The sequence below is a fragment of the Rhinolophus ferrumequinum genome, chromosome 18, assembly GCF_004115265.2.
Source record: "Rhinolophus ferrumequinum isolate MPI-CBG mRhiFer1 chromosome 18, mRhiFer1_v1.p, whole genome shotgun sequence".
NCBI lineage: Eukaryota > Metazoa > Chordata > Mammalia > Chiroptera > Rhinolophidae > Rhinolophus > Rhinolophus ferrumequinum.
The window spans coordinates 2,864,328-2,891,965 of record NC_046301.1 but is presented as its reverse complement, the minus strand read 5'-3'; the positions used below and the strand labels follow the sequence as shown (position 1 = coordinate 2,891,965).

Genomic DNA, 27,638 nt, shown 5'->3' with positions numbered 1-27,638 from the left:
GCTAAGTGGAGATGATATGTCAGGGGAGGTGAATTTCTGGGGCCATCCAGTTCCGCCAAACCACTCTACTTCCGCATAATAGGCGATGCTTTCAACACTCACTCCTTTTTGGAATCGTAGACATAATCTTTAGAATGGTCATGACTACTACTTGAGGTTAGAGGGGGAAAAGCATTTTACTCTTTTTTGGTGGAAAAACAAATCAGATAGATGGATGATAGAACACAGCCCATAACAGCTAAGTTACAAGCGGATGATAGGCTTTTGTTTCTGTGTTTCTTGCATGACTTCTTCACGTGAAGAAGGAAGGGGATACATAAATGATAAGAACTTCCTATGGGATGTAATCTAATACTCGGGATGCAATATCAGACGTTAGTAAGTTTCCACTTTTCCCCTTTTAAAATTGTAATTGGGCTTTCTGTTTGCCTAGGTAAAAAGCAAGGTATAAGTAGCACTGACATCGGGATGTTAATTACCGAAACAAAAAACAAAAAAACAAAACCCACCAGGCTAAAGCGCCCCTTAAAGAAAGCAGCACACGCTGTGCACCGTGGAGGCCAGTCACGCTGACTGGGCGTCTCACCCCCCCACCCCCCATGGAGAAATCGTATTAACTGAGGTCTGGTTCTGAGTGTTCAGATGATTATTTGCCGTTAAAGAATTTGGGGTTGTTTTCCACTTTAGGGTCAGTACGACTTCGCGGTGGCAAAAGTGAGTTTGAAGGCACAGTGGAGGTGTATGCTCACGGTGCTTGGGGCACAGTCTGCGGCAGCCACTGGGATGACGCTGATGCCACCGTCGTTTGTCACCAGCTGCAGCTGGGGTGAGTTCGCCCATCCTCGGCCAGATAAGTATGGGGATCGCTGAGAACGATGGGGGCACCTGACACCCGTTGTTGCCCTGGAAAGGCTCCATGCTCTCCTCACTCTCCTTTCCCTCAACAGAGTTATAAAGAAAGGGCCCTGGGTGGAGGGAAGGAGTCTCTCTCACTTGTTAGGTACTCCAAATGTCTTCACATACCACTACCCTGCTGACTAGGAAACGGGCAGATGCTAAGTGGTCAGAAGGGAAAAGCATCTTTTGGTGTTTGTCTTGAACCAAATAATCGTTCAGTCCTCGGAAGCAGAATTTGAGTCTAAGAATTGTCGCTTCTCAGTAACCACGCAGCCCTAGGTTGCTGTTACTTGCTTTTAACTGTCTCCTTGTAGCCACCCACAGATCCACTTCTGTGTGTGAAGGGGGTGGTGGTCCCCTGTGCCCTTGTCCCGTGATCGGTCGGGGGATGTCCAGGCATTACCCAGGTGACGCAGGGCCATCCCGAGTCGCTGCCAGCTCCTCCCACGCCTGGGCCCTCTCCTTAACACGGACCAGGGTCCCCTGGCCTCCACCTCTGCCTGGTGCCAAGTGGCTTCACCAGAAACAGAGGCTCCATTTTGGAACAAGAGGTTTTGTTTTTGTTGTTATTTTTATTGTTCTTTTTTCTGACTACACATGCTGTTTGTTTTTCTTTACCCTTGTCACCAGAGATCTTTAGAAAGCCAGAAGATATCTTGTTATGGAAAACACAGGTCTGAAAGACTGAGAGACGGTTTGCAATTTGCAGATATTTTGCGTTAATAATCAGTGAGCTATAGTATCTATTACGTGATGCTAATGAAAAGGTTAGTCAGATCCAGTTAGGTTGGTAAGAACTTCGCCAGCTGCCTCCATTCCTGGTGGGAAGGGGAGGAAGGAGCATTTAGGAAAGGCAAACTTGGAGGCTTAAATTTTGTTCAGACTTTTGATGGGATTGGAGCTGCAAATAGGGTTAATGTACTAAACTCATGTTTAAAAATGAGCGTTGGTATAAACCAGGATGAAAGAAGGAGGGAGGCTGGAGTCTGGAAAGTGTATGGCGTTAGGAATGTCAATTACTGATTTTATCAGTGTCAATTACTGATTTTGGTCACGAAGAATGTTCACTTGGTGCTTTTTCTTCCGAGGTCTGAAGACGTAACCAGTTTGCAGGCTGGTGTCAGCGTCTTCCCTCATACACATATGTCCATGTGCTTTTATTACCCCTGAGAATCAGGGAAGAATACAGTGTCCTGTGAGACTGCCATAGAGAAGAAAAGAACACTAGTGCAGATGTGAACTCGTGTGCTTACCCGTCGTTTGACTGATGAAAGAATGCAGACTATCGGTCTGCGAATGCACACTTCAGAGAAGCTGACCCGATTACTCTTGCATCTCTTCGTAGTCTGCTTTTTAACAAAAGCACCACACAATTGGAGTAGAGCACCCCAGCTTTATTGCTGTTAAGACACATTCGTAGTTTAGACGTACCCCAAATATATACTGTTTGATTGATGGAAGCAGTTGCATAGTGACAGTTCTAGAGATTACCATGTTAATCAGATAAGCATTTAATCTTTTTAAAATTTAATATCAATTTGTATGTATCAGAGGTTACTTAGAAAGTATATAGATTAGATGAGTTCAAAGCAGAGCTTATCTGCATGTTATTATTTTACTAATTGGCTTCAAAGTCTTGCTGGCATGTACTACATACAAGGTTATAAAAATGTGAATAAGTTTCCTCTCTTGATATTATCTTGCTTGAATATAGTAACAACAGTCATTTTGAAAATGCTAGGCTGCAGTGTTGGAGTAGAAAAGGCTCTCCTGGCATCTAGACTTCTCCTTTTCTACATCAGAAGGCAGAGCTTGGAGACACTCAGCTTAGAGTGATCTACAGCTGAGTCCAGACTAGAATCCAGGTCTCACTGGGCCACATGATATATCCCGTCCACAAAGTCACCCCGGTCCCCTCATTGTATCTGTCGTAATTGCCCACTGTCATCTAAAATCAGCCATAGATAGGAACGGCACGTGCAAACCACTGATTCTTGATTAAGAATTCTGATTGACATAGGTAATAAACTGGGTTCTGATCTGATGTTTTGAGTTCTTTGAAACTTGTGTAACCCATTATGTTTTTCTTTTTCTTCCACATCCATCTTTATGGCTTTCTTCCACTTTAAAAAATCCAAATGCTTTGATAACAATTCACCTACATTTGGTAAACCTCATATCGGTCGTTGTACTTCCAGAAGAAAAGGAATAGCAAAACAAGCCCCGTTTTCCAGTCTGGGCCTTGTTCCCATTTACTGGAGCAACGTCCGTTGCCGAGGAGACGAAGAAAATCTACTGCTTTGTGAAAAAGACATCTGGCAGAGTGGGGCATGTCCTCAGAAGATGGCAGCTGCTGTCACGTGCAGCTTTTCCCATGGTAAAAAAATATTTATTCTTGTTTTACTTTCATTGTGTTTTCCACAGGATTCCAAATGATACAAGTATCTTAGTTAAGTCACTTCCTGAAAGAGTTTAAAGACAGACGAAGCCTGAATCCTCACGTCCTGCAGTCTAATTCAGCAGGCTTCAGTCGGAGTTTGTCTAACGATTTGAATTCCATTGGACCTCACTTTTAACATGCTTTCTGTTTTATCTAATTTGCTTACAGAACTGTTTTATACAGCGTATGAAACACTTTTTTGTTGTTTTCATATGGAAAATCATGATGGAATCAAGGTAGAAAGTCATCTTGAAACCAGATACAAAATACAGCAGTTATAACAAAATACGTTTGCTTTATGGGATGAAATATGATCGTGGGAGCAGTGTTCTCCTTTGGGTCGTAGACAGCACATCCTATGAAATGAGTCGCTCCCTTGGATAAGGTCTCCTTCCAAGCCTCGTCCGTACCCTGGGCACGAGGCGACCAGCATAGACAGATAACGCATGTGTTCATATGAACATAAGTGCAGGAGGGGACAGCTGTCTTTCAGTGGCTGATGGGTTTCTGCAGATCATGGTACATGGTACTGTGTGACCACAACCTGAGGCGACCGCACTGCCACAGTATCCCTTTGGCATTTTCCTTCAGGAGGCAGCACGAGCAGACGTCCCAGGTCTTGAAGTGCTAGCAGTTAGTCCCGGGCAGTGGTTTCTGATTGAGTACAGGTTTGGAAAGAAGAACAAGGCTCCCAGTAGAGAACGTACAGAGACCCAGTTCAGTCCGTCCTGTGAGTGGGCTGGAAGCCCCGGGGCTGTGGCACAGGCTGGGCACAGGGGTGCCCTGAAAGCCGCAGGCCGTTCTGGCTGGGCGAGGTGCATGCGACGTCCCGATGTGTGTAGTGTCCCCGTTTCTTCCTTGCTTGCCCACCTTTGGGTACAGCTGCTTTTGGCAAGCGCACGTTTATGCGCTGCTGCTTCAAGGATGGTGTGAGGCGGCCTCCGTGGTGCTTTTGTGGAGCACTGCTCCCGTTTGTGCTCCACCTGCTTGGTAAAGGCTCCGTGTTTTTCAAGTAGTGAGGTAAGTGAAAGCTTTAAAACAATAACTATTTTTCTTCTAGGATATCTATTTCCCCCCTTTTAACCCCTCCTGCTCTATAATCTATCCACTTATTTATATTCTGGTTGCAAAGGTAAATTTAAGGTCATTGATAAATTTGAAGTAAGAATGAAAAACAGATGCTCTGGTGGGACATTGAATGAGAAGTAAAAGCGAGTGGCTCAGCCCGCCATCACCGAGTCGCCCGCAGGCCCTGTGGGGGACCTCCACACATCCTCCCAGCGGGGCGCTACCTTGTAGAGTCTCGTCGTCTCGTCCCACTGCTGTCCCCACACTTACGGAGTAGATTGTGTACACAATCAGGATGTAGGAAATAACCTAAATGAAAACGTTTGGGACTTGTATTTGCCCGTAAGTTAAGCATGAGTCACACTGCCACCGAATTCTCTTTCTAATGATTTTTTGTGTGTTTGCTGGGAGGATGTAGGATGTTGACTCAGTTCTGTCCTTGAGCTTTTCTATATTTTCACAATTACTTATACAACCAGAAAAACCACATGTTTTAAAATTAAACACGGCATTGAAAAATGGTAAAGTAATATGCCATGATGGTTCTGGCTTGTAGGTGATTTAAATTTCCTCTATGAAAATTTTTGTTTCTTTGTTTTCTCTAAGCTTACCATGGTGGTAGAGGTAGAGGAGGCAGACAATGGACATGTAAACCGTTAAATCAATGAGAATTTTAAGTATACATATATAATAACTCAAGAAACTTACACTTTTTTTCATTTTTTCCATATTTTCCAAGCTTTTTAAATGAAAAATAAACATAATTAATTACATGCAAATTTGTTTCCTACCATAATTCAGCTGTCAGTTACTTATAAGAAGCTAATATATAATATTACAATACTAAGGGCAGTTATGCTGATTAAACCTACCTTGATCCTTTTACAAACGGCAAGTGCTAGCTGACTTACGTATTACAGATTGATCAGAGTACGAATGTATGCAGATATGCACTGATCTGAATCTCTGCTCCAAAGCTCACATATGGTATTTGAATATAACTCTGCATATCCAGATACCACTCTCTGACAGCCGCTTACGCTGCAGGAATTAGAGGCGTAGTTCATGTGGGCAAAGCATTAGTCAGCCTTGGCAAAAGGGGCGACTAAATTCCCTCACAGGGACCCAGCCTGTTCTGAACCTTTCACCATATCACGTCCTTTATTCCAGAAAAATCAGGCTGCCTCACTGTTTCCCAAACACACTCAACGCTGTGCTTCGGTGCTTTCTCATTTTGCCTGACCCACACTCCTCATCTCTGACTTCTGGAATCTTCCACATTGGCCCTCCTCTGCTCCCAGCCTCTTCAGGAGAGATGCCATGACACCCCCTGCCCGACACCCCCAGTGAGGGGCAAGCTGCCTGGCATCTGAGCCCCTGCTGGGTCATCTTGCTGACCTCTTGTCTGTGCTCCGTGTGCCCCTGTCCTTGGGCAGAAGCGGCCCGAGGGCTTCGAATGCCGTGTAGCACCTGGGCCACACCGTGCACCCAGCGGCTGCCGCGTACCTGTTATGAACCAGAATGGGATGAGTGCGTAGGGCCAATCATCTCTCCCGGTGGGGACAGGCTTTTCTCACTTGCCGGTCCGGTAGTCAGCGTGTGTATTCCCTGCCTTCTCTGTGCTCAGTGCCACACACACAGTGACAGGGAAAGCACTCTCTCTGTCCTCAATTCCAGTGGAGAGGAGGCAGAACTTGGCATGAAACCGGGAAATCAATGATGATTTTTGGTAAACAAGAAACCGGGAAATCAATGATGATTTTTGGTAAACGAGGAAGACACAGGAGGCAGTGAGGTAGGAAGGCCCTTACTTAGGGAGCTGTGTTAGCAGGGGGTGCCAGGGCCGGCCTCCTGAAGGAAGGACATTTCCCAGTTGAATAATGCCAAGGAGACGGCCTTGTGAAGATCTCTGGGAGCGTTCGGAGCAGACGGAGCAGCCCGCGTGCGGACCCTGATGTAGCGTGCAACTCCAGGTGTCCGGGCGCAGAAGGAAGACGGCTGTCGCCTAGTGGGCAGGGCCAGGCACAGAGAGAAACTCAGAAGCCAATTAGGGCTCGGCGAGGCCACCGTGGGCCACAGGGGACCTGCCCTGGGAAGCTTTTGCTGCTTGATTCAGACCCAGATGAATTTTCAGTCTTGTTTGTTGAAGCTACTGGCTGTGATGTCCACCAACTTGTTATAATGTGTTAGATGTTAATTTTGACTTGGTTCCACAGATGTAAACACATTTCTGTACTGAAAATAAGTACGTTACATGCATAAGTGCCATTCTTAGTCATTACGGATTGGTAATGCTTAAGTCACTGGAAATAAAAAATCAGTGTCACCTCCACAGTACCACGAAAATCAAATGTGTTTCCAGTACCTGCACTTTTGAGTGTGTCTCGTCTGGTTTCCGAGGTTGTGGGGGAAAGGTGGATTTAGATGAGTTCCTCTTAAGAGCTGTTTGTGTGAAATGATTCATCCTGGAGTATTTTAATTGGTTGAGATTATCACAAAATATACTAGATATGTGTGTATATGTCCATCTCACTGAAGCGCCTCATAAATGCTATTTAATTATTGAGAATGGCAAAGGACGAGGACATATCCGACTTACGGCTCAGTGTAAATACATAGGTTAATTTGTTTGCATTTCCCATGGCACAGGCCCAGCGTCCCCCGGCCTCCGCCTTGCCGGTGGGAACACTGCACGCGAGGGCCGCGTGGAACTCTACCACGCTGGTCAGTGGGGGACCATCTGTGACGACCAGTGGGACGACGCAGATGCAGAAGTGGTCTGCAGGCAGCTGGGCCTGAGGTTTGTTTTCCTTATTCTGTTTTATTTTGCTTAAATTTTTGAATCTATTCTTTCCATATCCGAAGGCAGCTGCTGTGTGTTTAAATTTCCTTAAATAGAAAAAGGCCCGCTTTGATCTTTGTACGAGGCTGCAGGCTCCCTGAAGAGAATTTCTTTGCTCGGTAGGTCTCACCTGTTTGTACCTGAATTCCATTGGTTCATGTCCTGAGGACGCTGCCTCTGTCCTGCTTTTTGTCAGTAGCCTTCACAGTGCTCCCAGGAAGTGAATGACCAGCACTGGCAGCCACAGCGACCCAGCAAAGCACCTGTGGAGCTAGTGGTCAGGCCTTAACCTGAAGTCCAGTTTCTCCCCCAGATAGTGTCTAAACTGTCGACCTTTGCTTCCTCATTTGCTGGGTATCTGCTTAGAACAAAGGATGTTTATTAATGTGCAAAGGAAATAATGCCCCTTTGGGTACAGAAATGAAGCACGTGCGATAAAGACAGTATGAAAATCAACATTCCATTGCCTCAGTGGTGATCATTCTGGAACATTGTTATAATTTCGTGTCTTCCAATTCCTCTCTACTGATTCTGACCATTGATATAACAAGCCTAAAAGTTTCTCTACAGTTCTATTAGGGGAGCTTTTAAAAGTCGATATTTTACTTTAAATTTTTTTCACTAAGCACTTTGTGGGGCGTTGTGAGGCCTCTTGAGATGAAAACTTCTCCATGTATCATTTTGCCCAGTGAACTGACACTGGAGCATTTTTGACTTTTGAAACTTGAATCATTTGTGCTCATTTTTTTTTTTTGTAATTGTTTTTGCAAGTGACCCCCCTCTTTTAAAAAACTCTGTGTTTATATTAAAGTATTTTAAAGTAAAATCTAGGCGTTTTAACATTTTACCTCTAAATACGTCAGGGTGCATCTCTTGGGAGTAAGAACGCTGTTGTGTTATAGTCCAGTTATCCTGGTACGTGAAGTGGTGACCACTCTGACCGTGTCTGACAGCCCATCGCAGTCACGTTCCCAGAGCTGCCCCCACAAGGTCCTCGGCAGGTGGTCTGAAGGAGAATGTAGTCAGGTCACGCAGAGCGTCCGGTGTTGTGTCTCTGAAGTCTCTCATTCCAGAACGGCCTCTTGTTCTTCCTGGAGAATGTCTCACCTTCTGGATTTGTCTCATTTCTTCCTCTGCAGGGGTCCCTGCATTTGGTCTTCTCATTCTCAGAATTCCTGAAATTGGAGTCTAGGTCTGAAGGATTGATTAGATCACAGCAAGTGTTTGCCTAGAAATCAGCGCAGGTGACGTGTTCTCACCGTGCATCTTTCCAGGCAGGGGTCTCAGAGCAGCTGTGGTCCACCCCTCTGGTGAGGCTGAGTTTGAGCAGTGGCTTAAGGGGACATCGACCTGGCCCTTCAGTGGGAAGTTACCTTTCCCCCGTGAATGGTCCTGGGACCTAACCCATTTCACAGTGCATGTGTGGGACAGGGACAAACGTGGCCAATCCTGTGTCTGATGGTTACTGGCCGTGTTCAGTGTTGGTGTAATCATGTTCTTTGGATGGCCCACGAATAGGGCCAACCAGTTCTTTTTAAGAAAACTGTTATTAATCATGACACTTTCAAGATTAGATTTTGAAACTGTTCTGATTGGGTTTCAGTTTCAAGACCAGTTTTCCTCAAAAGGCCAGGTGGTGCGGGCGTCAGCACAGCATCAGGTTCTGAACATGCGCCCTATACTCAGAATGACCTGGATTTGAGGGCTGCTGCTGCAGATGAGAAGAGCCACAGACTCTCTTAGTTGCGGTTTCCTCATCTGTAACGTATTTCCTATTGCATAGGGTATAGTGTCTATAAAGCAGTTAGTACTCAGAGGAAGCTACGATACACATTGGCTGCCAAGGGCTGTCTAATTAGGGGCTGTTATGGTTGAAAGATGCTATTAAACGTTCAAAATAAACTGAGCATTTAGTGGTGAGATTATCAAACGTCGTTCCTCTATTCATAACTTCCGGTTAGTTGGCTGTATCTCTGAATTTCATGTGTAAAAATCACTCTAATATATGTATACGTGAATTCACCAGGTTATCAATTATGTGGCTAGCAGTGTGAATATTAATTTTCACGTTAGTTACTAAGAAACCTATGTCGTTACTAAAACATTAAGAATTTTAAGAATATAGTGATAGTATATTTAACATTACCAATTGCAGCATGGACTACTCTAAATTTAAGCTGTAAGGTATTTTTTATTATTAATATATTTCTGTGGGGGTAAGGCAAGCTTTGGTTGCTCAGAAAAATGCATAGAAAATTTAAATGACACACTGAATATTAATGATATTAACAGTTACAGAAGTGATTCTAAAAATTCAGGTTGTAACATAGAATTCTTTCTTGAGAGGAAGATATTTTTTTTTTCACTTCACCCACTCTTAAACAAAGCCCATGTTAACAAACAGCAGTCTATTACATGGGAAGAACATTGAGACAGAATCGCAAGAAAGACTATTAATGCTGAACATGTGTGTGGGTTCTTTCTCATGCGTCTGCATCCTTCTCAAGCAGTAGCTCATTGCTGTCTTTTGTATGAGAGGATTCATGTTTGGAAAAGTCATCAAAAGGAAAAATAGCTCTGAATACACAAGGCGGCAGAGGTCCTCCACCAGCCTACGTGACAGCCAGCCTTACCCAGAGGCTCGTTTTTAGTGTAAGCGCTCTGATGCTCTGAGCTAATGTTGTCCATTTGCCTGTCTTTCACTTGATTTCCTAGTTCTCTCACAAATTTGCATTAAAGCAATGTTCTGCAACTGCTCTTCCTCTGGAATTTGTTTGCCCACGTAAAGGCACAGTGCTTTCAGACATATTGTTTTTAACGGCACATGATTGATAGCAGACAGCATAATTGTTGCTTGTCTCGATTTATGGTTCATTCTTGAGCACATTCCATCTCAGTCTTATTTGCTTTGTTGAATTCCCAGAGGAAAACTATGTCACGCCTCCCTGCAGTGTTGGTTACGATTTCTTTGTGAGATGCGGTCTTTGTTGACCCTCATCTTTTAGTGGTGTCTGTTGATTTGGTAGCTGGCAAGCTTCCTAAATACAAGAGGAATTACTGTACTTAAGATACTTAAATGTGATTAACCTAGAACTTGGAGAAAGAGGAGCAGCAGGAAAGGAGGCAGCCAGATGTTAGAAGATTGAACTTGAGAATGCGTATGTAGGTTCAGGTGGAGACACTTAAATTACACTTCCTTTTACGCACTGAGCATTAAAGCACTTCCTGTGTCTTTCAAACGTCTTAAAAGCATAGCTTAGGACTGTGACATCATATTTAATTGTGCTGATATGCCATAATTTGCATAGGAATTTTTAAACTTTGAGTACTTCTTCTTAGTTATCCTTTTTTTTTTTGCTATAAAATTATCATATAAACCATATTATTGAGTGGTCAGAATAAAATTCTGCTGGTACAAATGGCTTTTTAAAAAATATGTTTCTTTGCTCTTTTGTTTTACTGTTCATTAATTTAAAAAAATATTTTATAGATTTTACCATAAAGATAACCTGGTACATGGAATTATTGAGCAGGAAAGAGACCTTATTTAACAGATGAAGATATTAGGCTCTCTGAGATTACCCCAAATCCAGAAGTCATACTGTTAGTGAGTGCCAGAATCTTGGAGTTAATGGCTACCAATGTAGTATGTTTTTCTTTCATATTACACTATTTGTAAAATAGCCACATGTTAATAAGAATAAATACAAATATAGGGCTGAAAGACGTAGGGAAGGCAAGAGAGAAAAGTTAACTTTTGGAAGAAAATGAGCATGTTTTAGACAGTATTTGAGGTGCCCTGGGCACCTAACTTCAAAGGCCCAGGAGCCTGGAAGACAGCGTTTCAGAGTCTGCTCTTTAGCCACCAGGCTTTACCACCTGGTGGTCGTGGAAAGCTGGACAAATTAAATAATTGGGCCTTAAATTATTTCTGGGCCTCAGTTTTCCTGGTCTATAAATTGGGGAGCGTGACATCATGGGCTGTAGGGAGGATTCAATGAGTTAATATGCATAAAGCTGTTAGACCCGTGGCCAGCATCAGTAAGCATTCGGTAGCCATGGAATGTCTTGGAGATGGAGGGGGTCGTTTCCCAGAGAGAAATCTAGGACATTGAGCATTAAAAATGAGCTCTGTCATCCATAGCTGACAAGTGTCACAAACTGATATTTACAGGTCAAGGACCCATCTTTTATAAGCTAACAAATGATTATCTTGCAATAGAATTGCCTACCTTTAGCCTAATTTTAGCCTGTATCTTTTCAAAGTAATTGCTGAGCCTGGAGATAGAGTTAGTCAGACGTTGCCATTTGGTCTTTTTCTATGGGAAAAAAAACCAAACAACTTTATATGAATACAGTCTGATTAGCTAAATAGGTTTAGGGATGTTTTGGACAAGGATCAGATATAGAGTCAATTCAGCGTTTATTGGGCATTGCTGCTACCTGGGTCAAATAGTGTTGCAGGAAGTAACTGAATAACTCAGTGTATTCTATCAGAGCCCCCCAATCCACAAGTTTATCCTGTGGTCAGAGGGTAAGCAAGTAAGCAACATTGGGGCTGTTACCACAAAAGAACTGCCAGGGCTGGCGTGGGACCAGTTTCCATAAAGGAAGAATGGAGAACACCCAGCTCTGTGGAATTCCCACAGCACTTGACTTTCACCAGCCATGACTTTTACGTCGCTTTCCCCATTACCTGCTGAATCTCTCTAAGGGCAGAGTCATCAATTTCTTTGCTATTCCTTGGAAACGCAGCCCAGCTCAGGGCACCAGGAAGTACCAGTGATTGGCTGAAGGAATGTGTATATGTAAATATTCTTAATTTGAATTGCCTCAAAAATTAGCTAGAAAACCTAGTTTGTGTTATATTATAGTTTCCTAATTTTTTTCGTTCTCAAATTTATTCTCTTGATTTTTTTCTGATTAGTTTATTTTAATTAAACATTTTTGTGATCATTAAAATAATGTTTATAAACAATGGAAAATATGGAATATATAAGGAACAAAGTAATACACCTAAGTGGTTCTTTAAAGAGTGCTTTTACATAATCTTTACCATATGAGTATTTGAAATACAATATAATATCTCAGTTACTCTGCCCTCTATCTTCAGTCACTCTCAGCCAATGGGAGATTTTAAGTTGATTTGTTATTGTTTTTTCCCTTGGAAATAAAGAAACCTTGAGTTTGTAACCTTTTAGCCTAAATAGAGTGTGAAAATGACATTGATCTTTAAAATCTCTAAAAATGTGATAGGTAAGAATGCATTATTATTTTTTTTGCCCATTATAAAGCTGTGCATCTTATCATATGGTCAGTTGCCATGAATATTTATTTTTGTGTGACGAGGCTGATTTTCTCTATTGCCCTATGTGTGTGTGTGTGTGTGTGTGTGTGCGTGTTGGTTGCTTTGTCTTTCATTATAATAAGTTGTTGTTTTTATTATTATTAACTTCTAGGAGTTTCTCCCCCCTTTGGTTGCTGTTACATATTTCAAATATTTCTTCCAGATTGTCAGTTTGCCTTTCGATTCCGATTATGGTTAATTTTGCTATACAGTAGTTTTAAATTTATATGAGGTCAAATTTAACTTTTTAACCTGTTTTCTTACTTTTGTGTTTTTAACATTGCTTAGGAAATCTTACCCCCAAGGTTATAAGAACTATATTTTTTATTCTAGTAACGTTTTAGCCTGCCTGCCTGCCTTTCCTTTTCCCTCCCTTCCTCCCACCCCTACCTCATTTCTTTCTTTCAATATGTAGGTCTTTGAACCATCTGGAATTTATTTTCCTTTCTGCTATGAGTTTGGAATCAAGTTTTATATTCTTTCGTGTTGGCCCCTGGTATCCGCGTAGCACCTAACCCTGGCTCAGTGCTTTGCACCCCTTGACATTTTCTATGCGGCTCCCCCATGACCCGCGTCGGTTATCCTGTCTCCCCACCTGTGTTCTCCAACGTGCAGTGTTCTCTAACTCCATTTCCACATTTGCTGTCATTAATCAATTTCCTCCAGCGCAGAGGTCAGCAGACTGTACTGTAAAGGGCCAGACAGAAAACAGTTTGGACTCCGCAGCTACTCAGCTGAGCCTTCGCCGTGCAAAAGCAGCCAGAGACTGTGTGTTGAGATGGAGTGTGGCTTGTTCCAGTACAACGTTATTTCTGGACAGTGAAATTTAAATTTCATATACTTGTCACACGTCACAAATTATATTCTTGTCTTGAGTTTTCCCCAACCATTTATAAAGTGTAGGAACCACTCTTAGCTCGTAGTCCATAGAAAAGCGAGTGGGGTGCCAACGTTGGCCCTCAGGCTGTAGTTTGCTGGCTCAGCTCTGGGGCCCCCAGCTTGGGCTACTTCGCTCCCCTCCTGGACACAGGTCCAGGAGCCACAGGTCTCGGACACCCTTGAAATTGTCCGCCTTTGCTTATCTGTGCCTCTGCCACAGGAACCCCAAGTTGGGTGGTGCAAAGCATAGCTTAATAATCTGGTGTACCATTGTCTTATAATAATAAAAACAACACATAGCTTTGTCCAGTGTCTTATGGCTACAAAGGACGTCCATCATTATATATTTTTAAAAGTTACTTTAAAATAAATAAATAAGTAAAACATATTTATAACATAAAACCAGAAAGTGTTAAGATTCTAATTGATTCTCTCTTTCTCACCTCTTGCCCAACTCTGCCTTTCAGGGAAAATGAAAAGTATGATGTTTAAATACCAGATGATTTTTAGATAAATTGCTTAGCAGTGAAGATATGTCCTGCGTCAAGTAAGGGAACTACACCGGCGGAGTTCCTACCTTTCACCAGCTGGATTCTCGCCACCCTGCAAGGGAGAGATTATTATCTGTGTTCAGAGATGCTTCTCAGGCCTGCAAAGTGTTAGTAGCTCCCACGAGGCAGCCCAGCTTGTGAAAGGTAGAGCCCACGTTTGTACCCGCGGGCCTGTTTGCACACCCACTTTTCCTCTGCAAAGATCAGCATGGAGAGAATAAGCTTTCCAACGTGATGAGTAATATTGAGCATTGGCACGTGTCTGTTGCACTCTTCTGGGAGCACACAGAACACTGAAATGACTGAAAACTTTATTTTTAAAAACCCTGTTAATTGAGCATTTATCACTTCTTTCCAGAAGACTAGAAATGGCTTCCTGCTCTGTCATTGTATTTCCCTCAGCAAAACAAGCAAATTCATTTACAAAGTTATGTCACTGTGACTCTATCATTTGTGTTAGGGTTTTTTTCTTTGAAATTTATCCAGTTGGCTGTCGGTATTAATCTTTAATATTTGTCGTGGCAGACTTCTCAGTGTCTGCTGTACAGCAAATACCAGATAGTGATTCAAGTGTCAGGATTCAAAATTTAAAGTTTTAACTCCACCAAAACCCTCCATAAGCAACCTAGTTTTCCTTTTCTCTCAGCTTCCTTCACATTACTCCTCCTATAAACATTCCTTTATCCTTCCCCTCGACAGAGAGTGGGTCAGGTAATAATGCAATGAGTATTTTCTTCAATGGTGTTTAAAGTGTTTAACATTCAAATTTTTCTTTTTCTTTTTTTTTACATGTGTTCTCCTAAAAGAAACTCCCATTGTATCTCGTTGACTATCCAAGATTCTACCATTATTGGGTACTATAACTACTTAGCAAACTTTTTTTTTCTTCAATATATTTTGCTTGTAAATTATCAAGATAGTTGTTATGAGAAAAAGGCAACTAAAATAATGGGGTAAACATGCAGTATCATTGAAAACTAAACTAAAAATATAAGTGCTCTAGTCTAAAAATTAAAAAGCTGAAAGGAGCTGAAAATGCAATTTCCAAAGTCATTAGTCATTTTGACAGGCAATCATGATCTTCTCCACCGAAATCTGGGGTTCTAGAATGTGCTGTCACTTTGATTTGTGGGAGAAGTAAATTTAGTACAGATAAATTTGAATGAAGTGATGTTTTAGTTAGAAATATGTTCGGCTGTGAGTAACCGAGAATTGAAAATAACAGTGGCTTACATGAGACAAGAATCTATTCCTCAAGAGAACAGAGGTAGCCAGTGTAGTTCCAGCATCCTCAGGGCCCCAGGCCCTTTCTTGCTTGCAGTTCTGTCATTCCTGGTGTGGCACCTTATGGCTCAAGTAGCTTCTCACGGTCCAGCCTTGTGGTGGTCAGCAGGAAGGAGGGAGGGAAAGACGGACATTTCTTGGATACATGACACTCCCACCTGAGTATCATGTGTGAAGACTTCGTCATGTAAAATGGCGGCTGAATTTCAGTTTGGGATGATGGAAAAGTTCTGGAGATGACGGTGTGATCCTTGTACAGCAGTGAATGTACTTTGTACCACTGAACTGCACACTTAACATGTTTAAGGTGATCGATTTTAGGTACGTTTTACAACAAACAAACACATGCAGTCATCTAAAAGAAGAGGAGGCTGAGAAGTGTGGCCTTCATTCTGGACAGCAATTGCCCTTCTAAAAATCCGAGGTTCTGTTACTGATGACAAAAGGGAGAGTAAATCTTGGGACATAACTAGCAGTCTTTGAAACATTTTTGATGGTCCAGAATATAAAGAGCAACAAACAAAATGCACCAAATCATGCGTGACCTGTGGAGTGAACTGATAAGGTTTAAGTGTGGATTAACCGTCATTAAACCTTTACCAGGGTAAAGGAAGTAAGTCAGAACAACATTTGGCATCTCATCCAGAACTCTTGTCTTTGTTCAGTGGCATCGCCAAAGCGTGGACTCAGGCGTATTTTGGGGAAGGATACGGCCCGATAATGTTGGACGAAGTACGCTGCACGGGCAATGAGCTTTCTATCGAGCAATGTCCAAAAAGTTCCTGGGGAGAGCATAACTGTGGCCACAAAGAAGATGCCGGGGTGTCGTGCACCCCACTGACGGGTAAGAATGGTACCCTGTGATCTACCCACTCTGGCCTCAGCTCTGTTTGGGCTTGCCTTCCCTTCTTCTCAGTTTAGATAATATTACCAAGCGAGCATACAAATATGTTAAGCCAGAGCACATCCACGGCTCAGGCCTCCGTTTCTGCCTCTTTAAATGAGATATTCTTGTAGCGTTGCTAGGATAGTAGCAGTTTTGTAGATAGCAAAATGTTACATTAATAAGTGATTCTGTTGCTAAGAGACCACATTTTTGCTTTAAAAGATCCCAGAGATTCATGAAAAGTGTGACATTTACCCAAGATTATTTATATGTTTATTTGGGGGGGGGGATGTTTGGATTATTTTGGATGGAAATGGATTTTAAATCTACTTTTTTTGGGATAAATTGTATTGTGTATCTACTCAGGAGCTCTTTACAGGATACTCTGGGAATTAATTATTCATCGAGTTCATAAGATTCAAATTCAGATGTGTATTATCAGTAAAAGAACAGAGGCGACGCGTGCCCTGGTTTTTATAATTTATGAATGCCTAAGGAATAATAAATGCATTCACATGATAGATCACTCACTCTAACCAGAATAGGTTTTTCTGTCTTTGTATTTTATTAGGTTGGTGCAAAAGTAATTGAGGTTTTTGCAATTATTTTTAACGTTTTCAACCACAATTACTTTTGCACCAAGCTAATAGTATTTTTTAATTTGCAGTTAAAATTTTGAACTGTTTCTAAGTTACTAGGTTTTCTTACTTTTTAAGTCTAAATGACTAATAATACTGCTCAGACTTAAGGAGATTGAAGCCTTAGGAAATTTCCCAAATATTATTTAATCCAGAGAAATTTAAATAGCTACTTTGGAATTATATGAGAATATGTTTTCCTACTCAAGAGAACAAGAGTCCAAATAAAAAGCAAAGGATGTTTTGTTAGGACAGATATGTGTCATGTCACCTTAGAACAATCCAGTCAACTCAGGTCATTGACTCCAGTCCTGAACTAAGTTTAACAAAAGGCCTTGAGAGAGGACTAAATATGGAGATATTTCTGGTAAAATGAAAACGTCGTTTTTCCCTTTTTTGAGCATTGATTGCTTAGTGTTTGTGTCTCCTCCTTACCACAGATGGGGTCCTCAGACTTGCAGGCGGGAAAGACAGCCATGAGGGTCGCTTGGAGGTGTATTACAGGGGACAGTGGGGGACCGTCTGTGATGATGGCTGGACTGAGCTGAATACATACGTGGTTTGCCGACAGCTGGGATTTAAGTAAGGCCCGTTGATACAAGACAGCTAGATGCCAAATTATGTTTTTAAAGTCTGATTTTGTAGTCTTTGCTATAATCTCTATAGTACTAAAAATACATGTTCTCCATCATCTACCTACCTGCCTATCTATATATGGAAGCATGGAAATAGAAAATCACACCACTTTCTACGATGATGGATAACCATGTTTTGCCATTTATCTCATTTACCTCTCGTACCGGCCACCACCCCTCTTCTTGAATACTTGGTTGGAGCCGGGGGTGACCTTCTGATCCCTGTGTGTCTATTCAAGGAGGACTGTGTGCTGTGAAAGCCCAGTTTTATTCTCACACAGCCCTACCATTGGCTGTTGCTAGTTCTGACATCAGTGTGTCTAAAGTGGCAGAGGAGTCCAGTGTCACGTGCCTTGGGTTTGCATGATTCCCTTCCTCAGAATGTGACTTTAATGGTCACTTTTATTTGAGTGAAACAGCCTTCTTGTCCTGAGGTGACTTGTGGAACTTACCCTTGACCGCACGCTCCTCCAGGCTTAGGGTCACACGTTGGGGGACGTATTTCAGGTCACACACATAACGCATTCCAGAGCAAAGAGTCAAGTTGGTTGAAGGAACTGCAGATGACGCCGCTGAGCTGTGTTTGAATGGAGCCCAGGAACGCCCATTCTTGCTTGTCCAGATTTCTGTGTGGCTTGAAACAATGGGCAAAATTATTTCATTTCAGCTTGAGGTCGAGCTAATTGCAAACATTCATTAAACCTTAAAAATATACTTTCATTCAAGTTAGGCATGGCCACTTTTAAGCATATATTTTTAAATTTGTGAAAGTAATATAAAATATTTGAAAAAGTTTGAAAAAGAAAATAACTACCCGTACTTTTTCCATTCGTATACCATCATTATTATATCTTAGGTGTGTAACTTTATAATAGCTCTAGTCGTGCATATGTGATTTTCCTATCCACATTTTTTACCTTTATTTTACTACATTGTCATAGTTTTTAATGACAGCATAATATCCATTGAATGTTTAGAACATAATTTAGTTAATATTTAGGTTAGTTTACTTTTTCCTGTTATATATAATGCTATTATAAAGATATAAATGCATGTTATTGCCCAATATTTTGAATTTTTGTGGCACTGTCAGTATAATTATTGGGTCAAGGGGTATGGCATACCAGCCAAATAAATATTGATATGTAATTAATAAGAATTACTTAATAAATGCCATTTCATCTTTAAGTAAATCTGTTAGACTGAGGACTATATCTCATTTTCACAGATTTAGAAAGATTTGTAAATGCTATTATTTACTATTTTGATATTTTGCCTGATGAAGGAAAACAATTGACCGATACTGATTTTTTCTCCATATTTTATTTATTTTGATTCATAAATCCATTCAGTTTTTCTTGTATCTACAGCATATCAGAATTTAATTGTTCTAAAATATTTTCAATATTCGTAAGAGTTCTAAATAATTGTGTTAGAATTGGCACGTGCTACATCTACTTTTTAGATTACACTAGAATTTTTGAACGAGAATATTCTTTTGGAATGAAAAAGATTGAATCTGGGTTTCTTTGTACAAATGAAATCCCAAAGTGAAATGATCTGCTCTGATCTGTTGTATAGTCAGTAGGGACAAAGGGTAATCGGATTGATGCATTTTGTGGGGAAATGGTATAAACTGAACGTGGCAGCAATACGGGGGTTAGGTTAATCACTGTCCTAGCTAAGATCTGATTATTCAGCAAAATAGAAGGTCTTAGAAGGATTACATAAACACTGCACTGTTTTAATTTATTAAAATGTTACTCTCGTTAAATAAATTTAATAAATGAGTGCATAGGAAAAGAATTAGGAAAACTCATGCCAGATAGAAAGATTTCTTCATGTTCTTAGTACAGAAATAATAAAAACATCCAGGGAGGGAAGTGATTGACATAAGATTTATGAGTAAGACTTCAGTTAGACTCTTAGAACTGAAAGATACCTTAAATATCTTTTAGCTCAGTGATTTCTGGACGTTTGGGGTTCACAGAACCAAAGGAAAAACAAAATTGGGGGGAGATAAATGAGGGTGCAGACTGACTTAGTTACCAAGTTTTATTTTGCAGATCTTTCTTATTTCTATAGCATATATGGTTATTATAATCCATTTAGGTTTTTTGTAGTGCAGTGTTACAAATAAAGTAAATTGGAATAAATGGAATTTATATAAAAAAAATTAAACATCAAGTAACCTTATGAAAAGCTGAGACCATGTCATCACTCTGATTTCCATGTGCTGAAGTCCAAGTGTCATCCTGGATTGGGCACAGTGATTCAGGAAGCACCGAACTGACAGCCACTTTTTACTTGGGAGGAGAGAACACCAGAGAGGCTGGGAGAAGCTGAGGAAATCAGAGGTGCTGAGAAGGCCCATGCGAGATCAGTGTTCTGACTGACTTTTTCATTCTCATGTCATTCCCAGGTCGGGATTTAAGGTGTAGGTCTTTGTCTGCATTCTTTCTCGTTGATGGGTTAAACTGTAGCTAAAACACAAGAACAAATGGGGAAAAAGATTAATTATCTACCACTCACCCACTGAATCAATCAAAAATTGTTGAGGGGATCAAAATGTGTGATGAAGCGGACATTTCTCTTAGAACCGCGCGCGTCCTCAAGCTTGGAGAAAGAGCACTTACCCTCTGAAGTCGTGACACTTCATTAGGTTGTTTGTTTTATGTTTTGTGGTTCCTTGAAACAAGAGACAGCAGTTCTCTGCAGTGTTTATTTTATCGCCACAGATATGGCAAGCAAGCGTCTACAAACCACTTTGAAGAAAGCAGAGGGCCCATATGGTTGGATGACGTCAGCTGCTCAGGAAAGGAAACCAGTTTCCTTCAGTGTCCCAGGCCACCGTGGGGTCGGCATGACTGCAGCCATCGGGAAGACGTGGGCCTGACCTGCTACCCCGGCAGCGAGGGACACAGGCTCTCCCAGGGTGAGGACCTGCCACCACGTTTGGCATCGGAATTCAGTAGCCATGGCGCCTCTCTCCACTGTCCACACTATGAAGCATTTCTCAGCTTTGGCTTTTTTAGTCTATTTCCCATAATGTCCTCATTTTCAGTAATTAGCATTCAGAACAACACACTTTTGAGTCTTCCCCCCAATGTTATAAAATGTCTACTCCTAAGTTTCTTTTTCTTTACGTAGCAGCCAAGTTTCTCACTACAAATGTTTATAATCATGTGTAGCTGAAAGATGGACAAGAGAGGCTGTGATGTCCGTCCCCCTACTCATTGGTGCCTGTTCTGATTCTCATTTACCTTGAATTCTAATGAACTATTAGAGGCAGGATTAAAAAAAAAAATCAGAACGAAACACTGGCTCTCTCCCCTAACCCCCATGATGCATTGCTTTAGTCTAAGAGCCTGTCAGTCACGTCAGCAGCCACCCCTTGCTCTGGCCGAGCCTAGATTGTCACGTTTCCAGGTGGCTCCTCAGTGGATTCATTGGGGTAAATAGCCCACCCCCCTTTCTACAAGACCCTGTTCCTCTAGAAACCCACGAGGGACCTTTACTACTCCCCACTTCCAAATTTCTTCAGACTTAAAGTTGAATAAAAGGTAACTAGCTCGTCTAAGTGTTGAAATGTTTATAGATGAAGGTCGTCTTGTGAGCAGAGAACAACTACTGTGTTTCCCCGAAAATAAGACCTCACCGGAAAACAAGCTCTAGCATGATTTTTCAGGATGACATCCCCTGAGCATAAGCCCTAATGCGTCTTTTGGAGCAAAAATTAATATAAGATCCGGTCTTATTTTCGGGGAAACACGGTACATCTCCTAGAGAGACTTAACTTCTGCCAAAGGCAGAATAATGTATAATACTATACCTAACATGCATAATATCTCTACATAATGTAATTTTGTGAATGCATGTTAAAATAACCACAGTGGTCCTTACTTTTCACCTCAGCCTTTTATATCCTCCTGTTTCGAGACTGTGAATCTGAAATCTTCATGTTATAATCCAGCAGCACTTACTGAACCCCCCGTATTCACGGTCTTGCACAGTCAGGTTTGTCAGGGAGTGTGGATGATGCTTCTGGGCCTCTAAACTGTGCGCGCGCAGCACCTCCCTGCACGAAGCGAGCATCAGACCGAGTAGAAATACAGCATTTTACTCCACCCCTTACAGTCATAGTTCCAGTTTAGTTTCTTTTCATTTGTTCTCCTGCCTTCCTCTCTTCTTCTTATGAAGGATTGTATGATGAAGGATTATTTGCCTTTTGGGGGAAATAGAGCCTGTTTGCTAGAAAGGGACCCTGTCAGCCCCAGGCAGCAGGTCTTTGGGTCATGCAGTGATCCATTCAGGCACGCTCCATCAGTACGCCAGGTGACAAAATACTGTAAATCCTATTACCTGACTTCTCTGGAGGTCTGTGTGCTGAAATATATCCATGTGGTTAGGACAGCTCATTTTTCCTGTTCTGAAAATCTTTTTACGGCTAGGATTCTAGATATATTTTTAAAAAATTTAAAAAGCTGGCGTGATAATTATTCATAAAAGATGTAATCCTTATTATGGATCTCTTTGGTTCTAATTTTGGTATTGTGTCTATTAACTATTCATTTGTCTGAAGAACATTATGTCTGAGCCAAATATCCTTTTGGAATCGAATCATTTATTCATCCAAAGAAATCATTACTTCCCCACTTATCCAAAACAACTGCATATTTAAAAGAGAACTTAGAGGAGGCGACGGTGGAACAGTAATATAAACCACAGCATTTAAAGGACAATCGAAATGGTTCACTTCTTTGCACGGGGCTGAAGAGCTGTTGGACTATCATTGTTTTCACTGTTTGACCGGCAACGTGTGGACCTTGAATTTCAATGTAAATAAAACCGTTCTCAAAATGAGCAAGAGTGCAGTAAACACTTCCTATATTGTGGTCTGTGACGGATGGAATGCGCAAAAGCAATATTCTGGGTCGATAAAAGTAACTCTAGTGAGAATGCAACTGATGGCCACGTGAATTGGGGAGCTGGTGGAATTTGACTCCGCTCTGGTGCCTGTCCCACAAGGAGGGTGTGATCGTGGGCAACGCCTGGGAGCGACAGAGGAGGGAGAAGTGAAAATGATTGGAGCCATCGGAGGAGCGTGTGTCCGTCTTGCCAACAGTGCTTTCTTTCAGTTGACAGATGTCACCTTAAGCACCTCGTATGCTGGTTTAAACGTATATTAAATATTTTCTTCATTAGCTGCGCCCTCCGCTTCCTTGGTTCTGATACCTTCATCATGCTTCATCGTGTTCCCTAAATCCTTACCAGCAAGTCTTAGGGGCCCTGAAGCCAGGGACCCTTCTAGTAACTAGTTTATTAGTTCTCTGGGCTGCCTTAACAGAGTACCATGGACTGGGCGGCTTAAACCACGGATCCTTTTTGTCTCACAGTCTGGAGGCTGGAAGTGCAGAATCAAGGTGTCAGCAGGGGTGGTTCCTCCTGAGGCCTGCAAGGGAAGGGCCTGTTCCGGCCTCTCTCTGTGCTGTAGGGCCCATCTTCTTCTGCAGCTCTTCACATTGTTGTCCCTCTGTGTATCTCTGTGTCCATGTTTTCCCTTCTTATAGGGACACCGGTCGTATTGGATTAGGGTCCACCCTCACGACCTCACAACTCAACCCATGACAGTATGCAAGCCACAGTGAGGGCTTTGAAATAAATAACACCGGTGTTACTGGTGTCAGTAGAGATATGTGGAACTCTACAAATCACTTCATTTACATCACTTAGGTAAACCTCAATTCGTTTCAGATCAGCTTCTCAAGTTTTACATTGGAGTAATTTTTATGACTAAGCCCTTCCTTTGGAATCAGTAGTAAACAGGAGATCTGAGATGTTCCTGTTAGCTGCCTTCCACTTTTGTTCTCCTCTGGCATTCAAGCTCCCTATACATGCCAAGGATAAATATCTTATTTATGCCTTCTTAAAACCTTAGCTTTGGAGTATAATTTTCTAGCTATGTTCAAGAATAAATGAATAGACATGAAATAAAACAACTCTAAGTTAATGTCTTTTACTATTTAGAAGCGAGTGGTAATAAAATCATTCACAATTTTACAGTGCTGTTCGTTCGCTTGTTCATTCATTCATTCATTCATTCATTCATTCCTTTATTCAACAAACAGCTATTGCATCTCCTTTCTATGTCTGGCACTGTTGCAAGTGCTGGGACTACAAAGTGAGCACTGCGATCTCAAGGCTTCAAAAATTACTGCAAAAGTGGTTACAGTCTTTTGTTTCTTTCTCTCTCTCTCCTCTTCCCTCTCTCTCTCTCTCTCTCTCTCTCTCTCTCTCTCTCTCTCTCTCTCCCCCACCTGATTTTATAGCTGATTTAAAAAACAGATTCTATTTTATAAAGTCTATCATGCTTTGACTCAGTTTCATTGTTTGGCTTTTCTAATAATGTTGCATTATGACTTAGGTTTTCCTATCAGACTGATGGATGGAGAAAATAAGAAGGAGGGCCGAGTGGAGGTTTTTATCGGTGGCCAGTGGGGGACAGTCTGTGACGACGGCTGGACTGACAGGGACGCAGCTGTGATCTGCCGACAGCTTGGCTACAAGTAAGGAAACGCAAAGTATTTGGCATAGTTGCTTGATGAACGTTTCTACTTTTTTAAGCCTTGTTCTAATGAGTTATTTCTAACCGAGAATTATTTTATATCCTTCAGTTGGAAATACTGGCAGCATGCTGATTTGATTTAGAATTGTGAAGAATACTAAGTAGAGTCTATTTAAGTTTTGCTGTCTTCTCACAAGAAATATACATGTCACATAAGACATGTAGCTTGTATTTAGTAACAATCATGTAATAACTCTTGACGAAGTGCTTTCGTCAGGCAAAGGTGTTGATCTTTCCTCTGTGATTTAGGTTTCAGTACTGTCGCTGTTTAAGAGACTGTAGAGTGATTGAAATTACACGTGGTTCCTGTCACACACAGTAGTGTTCCCATCGAGTCACCATGGACTCTGAATCAGCAAGCGCGGAGCCGTCGCTCTAGAGCTGCTGTGGAGCAAGGCGATCCCTGCCTTCTGTTTTCAGTTCTCACACTTGCAAGCAGTTGGCATTTTTGCGGTCTGCTCTGTGCCTTTTTCTTTCTTTGCCTTTTTGTACTTTTTTCTTGATGAGTTCACTGTTTAAAACCGCCCCCAAGCGGGGTGCTGAAGTGCTGTCTAGAGTTAGTTCCTGAGTCCAGAGGCCGTGATGTGTCTTATGGCAAGAATATGTGTGCTCCGCAGGCTTCATTGCGGCATGACTTATAGCGTGACAGCGTGGCACTAACTAGACCAAGTCAAAAGGCAGAGCCCCTCCTGTGGAACCTCCACTGGGTGACTCAGAGTTCCAGAGGCTTTGTGCACGTGTCCAAGGGACTGTGAAGGCTCCGCCACCATTGACGGTGGAATGGCAGATATCTGGAACATGTTACAGTTTAGAACATTTAAGCTAATATATATAAATCACCTACCACATGGTAGATTACTGATAGTGGTTTAGATTTTAAACCATATCCTTAATCATGCATCTAGATGTATCTTAACAGTGGTACATTTAACTGGTTATTCCTAAGCAGAATACATTTTTTATTTTCAAAAGTATTTCTATTTTAATAAATGTTCATTTTTTTTCCTAAAATTTTATTTCGAAGTTTGGTTTTTGTTACTCAGATACTATAATTTACTGCTCAATTTTGGACCTAGTTGCAATTCCAAGCATCGTCTGGTCAATGAATCCATTATTTGTGATAAAATTCTCAGTATTCAAAATTGGCATGTGACAGGTTTTTCAGCTTTCAAAGTACAGGGTGTAGAGGAAGGCAGGAAGAGTCTGCATTAGATACCTGTGTGAATTTAGTCAACGACTTATGTTTCATGTGCCCGATACATTTCTAACGCTCCTTCCTCTTTTGAAAAAAAATTATTATTCTTACATTACATTCTCAGTGAATTTCCTTATTTAAAATCAGCCATGAAAGTATATTGCTGTTTGAGACTGGTTTCTTGGTCCTACTTTTAGTGTTTTCGTAGACATGATCCAAGAAGCCTAGTATTACCTTTGGAAATACGAAGGGAAAGGTCAAATTTGATCCTCAAATGTGTGTGTAAGCCAAGTTCAAGGAGGGGAGAAGTTCCTAAGCACATCCATCAGTGCGTTTCCACTTCGATTTCTTCGTACATGTTTCATTGCTTTATACTTATCATCATTTAGTCCATCTTACTTTCCACTCAAATAGTGAATTTAGGTGAGAATCTAGATTATGTGAACAAAGTTTGTAGCAATTTTCAGTAATATTTCTGCAACAATTATCAAGAAAAGCATTGAAAGAAGATTTTACTTTCTAAGTGCATTTTTAAATGAACTCTCTTAGTAAGTAAAACAGTAATTTAATGTCACTATAACAAGTTGGGTAACAAATTCCAATGTAATTCATCATTTTCCGTCAACTGGTATTTAAATGAGAATCATTTAGGTATTTGATCAATGCAAACATACTTGAACTTTTAATAACATCCCACCAAGGGGAAGGGGGATTTCATAGAAGAACATACGTATAATTGTAAACAGGTATGTGACTAGAGTAGGAGATCTTTTTCTTCTTGTTGACTGAATTGTTAAAAATCTTTGATAAAAAGCGTTTGTTTGTAGAAATCAATCCAGAAAAATTTAAAGCTCTCAAAAGGCTCGAGCCTTATTATGAAGAAATCTGGAGGTCTGTCCCCCTAGACAGCTGCATCATACTGAAGGATTAGTCTTTGGAAACACTGAAAATCATGATGGCATTAGAATGCGTTTTCTAAGTGGGAGAAACAAATGAAGTAATATAAACCAGGATATGTGATGGTAAGTAATCTAGACATGCTTAAAGTCAACAGAAAGTGAAAGGCATTATTTAGTGATGTGTTACATAATGTCTGGCAAGGTCTCGGATAGGAGCATATTGTGTTTAGAGGGCTGAGAGAGAATGTGTTGACATCAGTTAACCTCGTTAAGATAGACTAAATAGCCACGATGAAAATTCCATTCTATTTGAACACTGTGTCAATCTGTTAGCATATGTTTCAATATGACATTGTTCTGGAACTACATATTAATTAGAATAATTATCCCTTAAAATATTATTTTTTTAAATTGTGGACCTTTACTATTCTAGTAGAGACCTAATATTAAGTTTATTTAATTTTTATCTTACATTTAAATCACTGCAAAGGGTTTAATTTCGGACATATTTGTATGACATTTAAAAATAGAGCAGTTACATCACCCTTTTAATTATATCAAGTGGAATATAAATATCATAGTGATTTGACATTCTCTCTGTCATTCATTTAAGAAATACACCAACAAGCTCTTCTTTGATCTTCACAAACTTTACATAGTTCCTTTTTCTCCTTGAAATTATAATTTATATATTCCCCCCACACAATCCTCATATCATTATGCTTTAAAAAATGTGTGTACACACATATATACATACATACACACATGTGTGTATACACACAAAGAGAGAGAAATTAAATTCTTCTAGGAAGTTCCTATCTGGGTTTTATGATTTCTAGCACATAATTGATGAAAAATAACACAAAAAAATTTGTTAAATAATTATTTAACATTGGAAATAAAAGTTGACCAAAGTTTCCACTTCTTAATTAGGCTGATGGACTGGGTTTATGGTTCTTGGATTAAAGGAGCCTTCATCTCTCTCATATATTTTGAATTGTTCTTCTGGCCTCTTTAGAGGCTTTTTAAATCTAGGAGCAATGCCTGGTGGTAGGATTTGGGATGAGTGAAAGAGATGCCTCTTTTTTTGAAGTGGCAGAAGAGAAATTTTGAAGAAGTTAATCTTTGTTTCAGCAAGACCAGTTTTAGGAGCGAATATACATGGAATTTGAAGATCTGAATATTGATTCCCTTAAAGTCCATGCATGTGTCCCTTGGAAAGTCATCCTTTACTCCCAGGTGTACTTGACACCCAGTTTAAATATGGATGGACTAGAGCCTACTGTCTTACTGAAATTCCCAACTCTGAATCGCTCCTGCCTCTAGCCCAGTGGGAGGTCTCTTCTCTTTTTCCTGCAGATGATACAGTGCTTATTTATTTTAAAAAATGATAAATGTATTAGATTTCATTGTATCATTGAGAATGTCTTTATTTAATCATGTACTTTTATT

General features: G+C 40.9%; 1 protein-coding gene across 1 annotated transcript in view; it reads left to right on the top strand.

Annotated features, from left to right (window-relative positions):
* The window catches only part of PRSS12 (serine protease 12), a 56,616-nt gene that overhangs the window by 10,718 nt on the left and 18,260 nt on the right, over nt 1-27,638 (top strand). Inside the window, 7 exon segments of the mRNA XM_033133923.1 lie at nt 688-826; nt 3,096-3,274; nt 7,055-7,205; nt 15,974-16,152; nt 17,273-17,414; nt 20,206-20,402; nt 23,892-24,033. Coding sequence (XP_032989814.1) covers nt 688-826; nt 3,096-3,274; nt 7,055-7,205; nt 15,974-16,152; nt 17,273-17,414; nt 20,206-20,402; nt 23,892-24,033 — 1,129 coding nt within the window.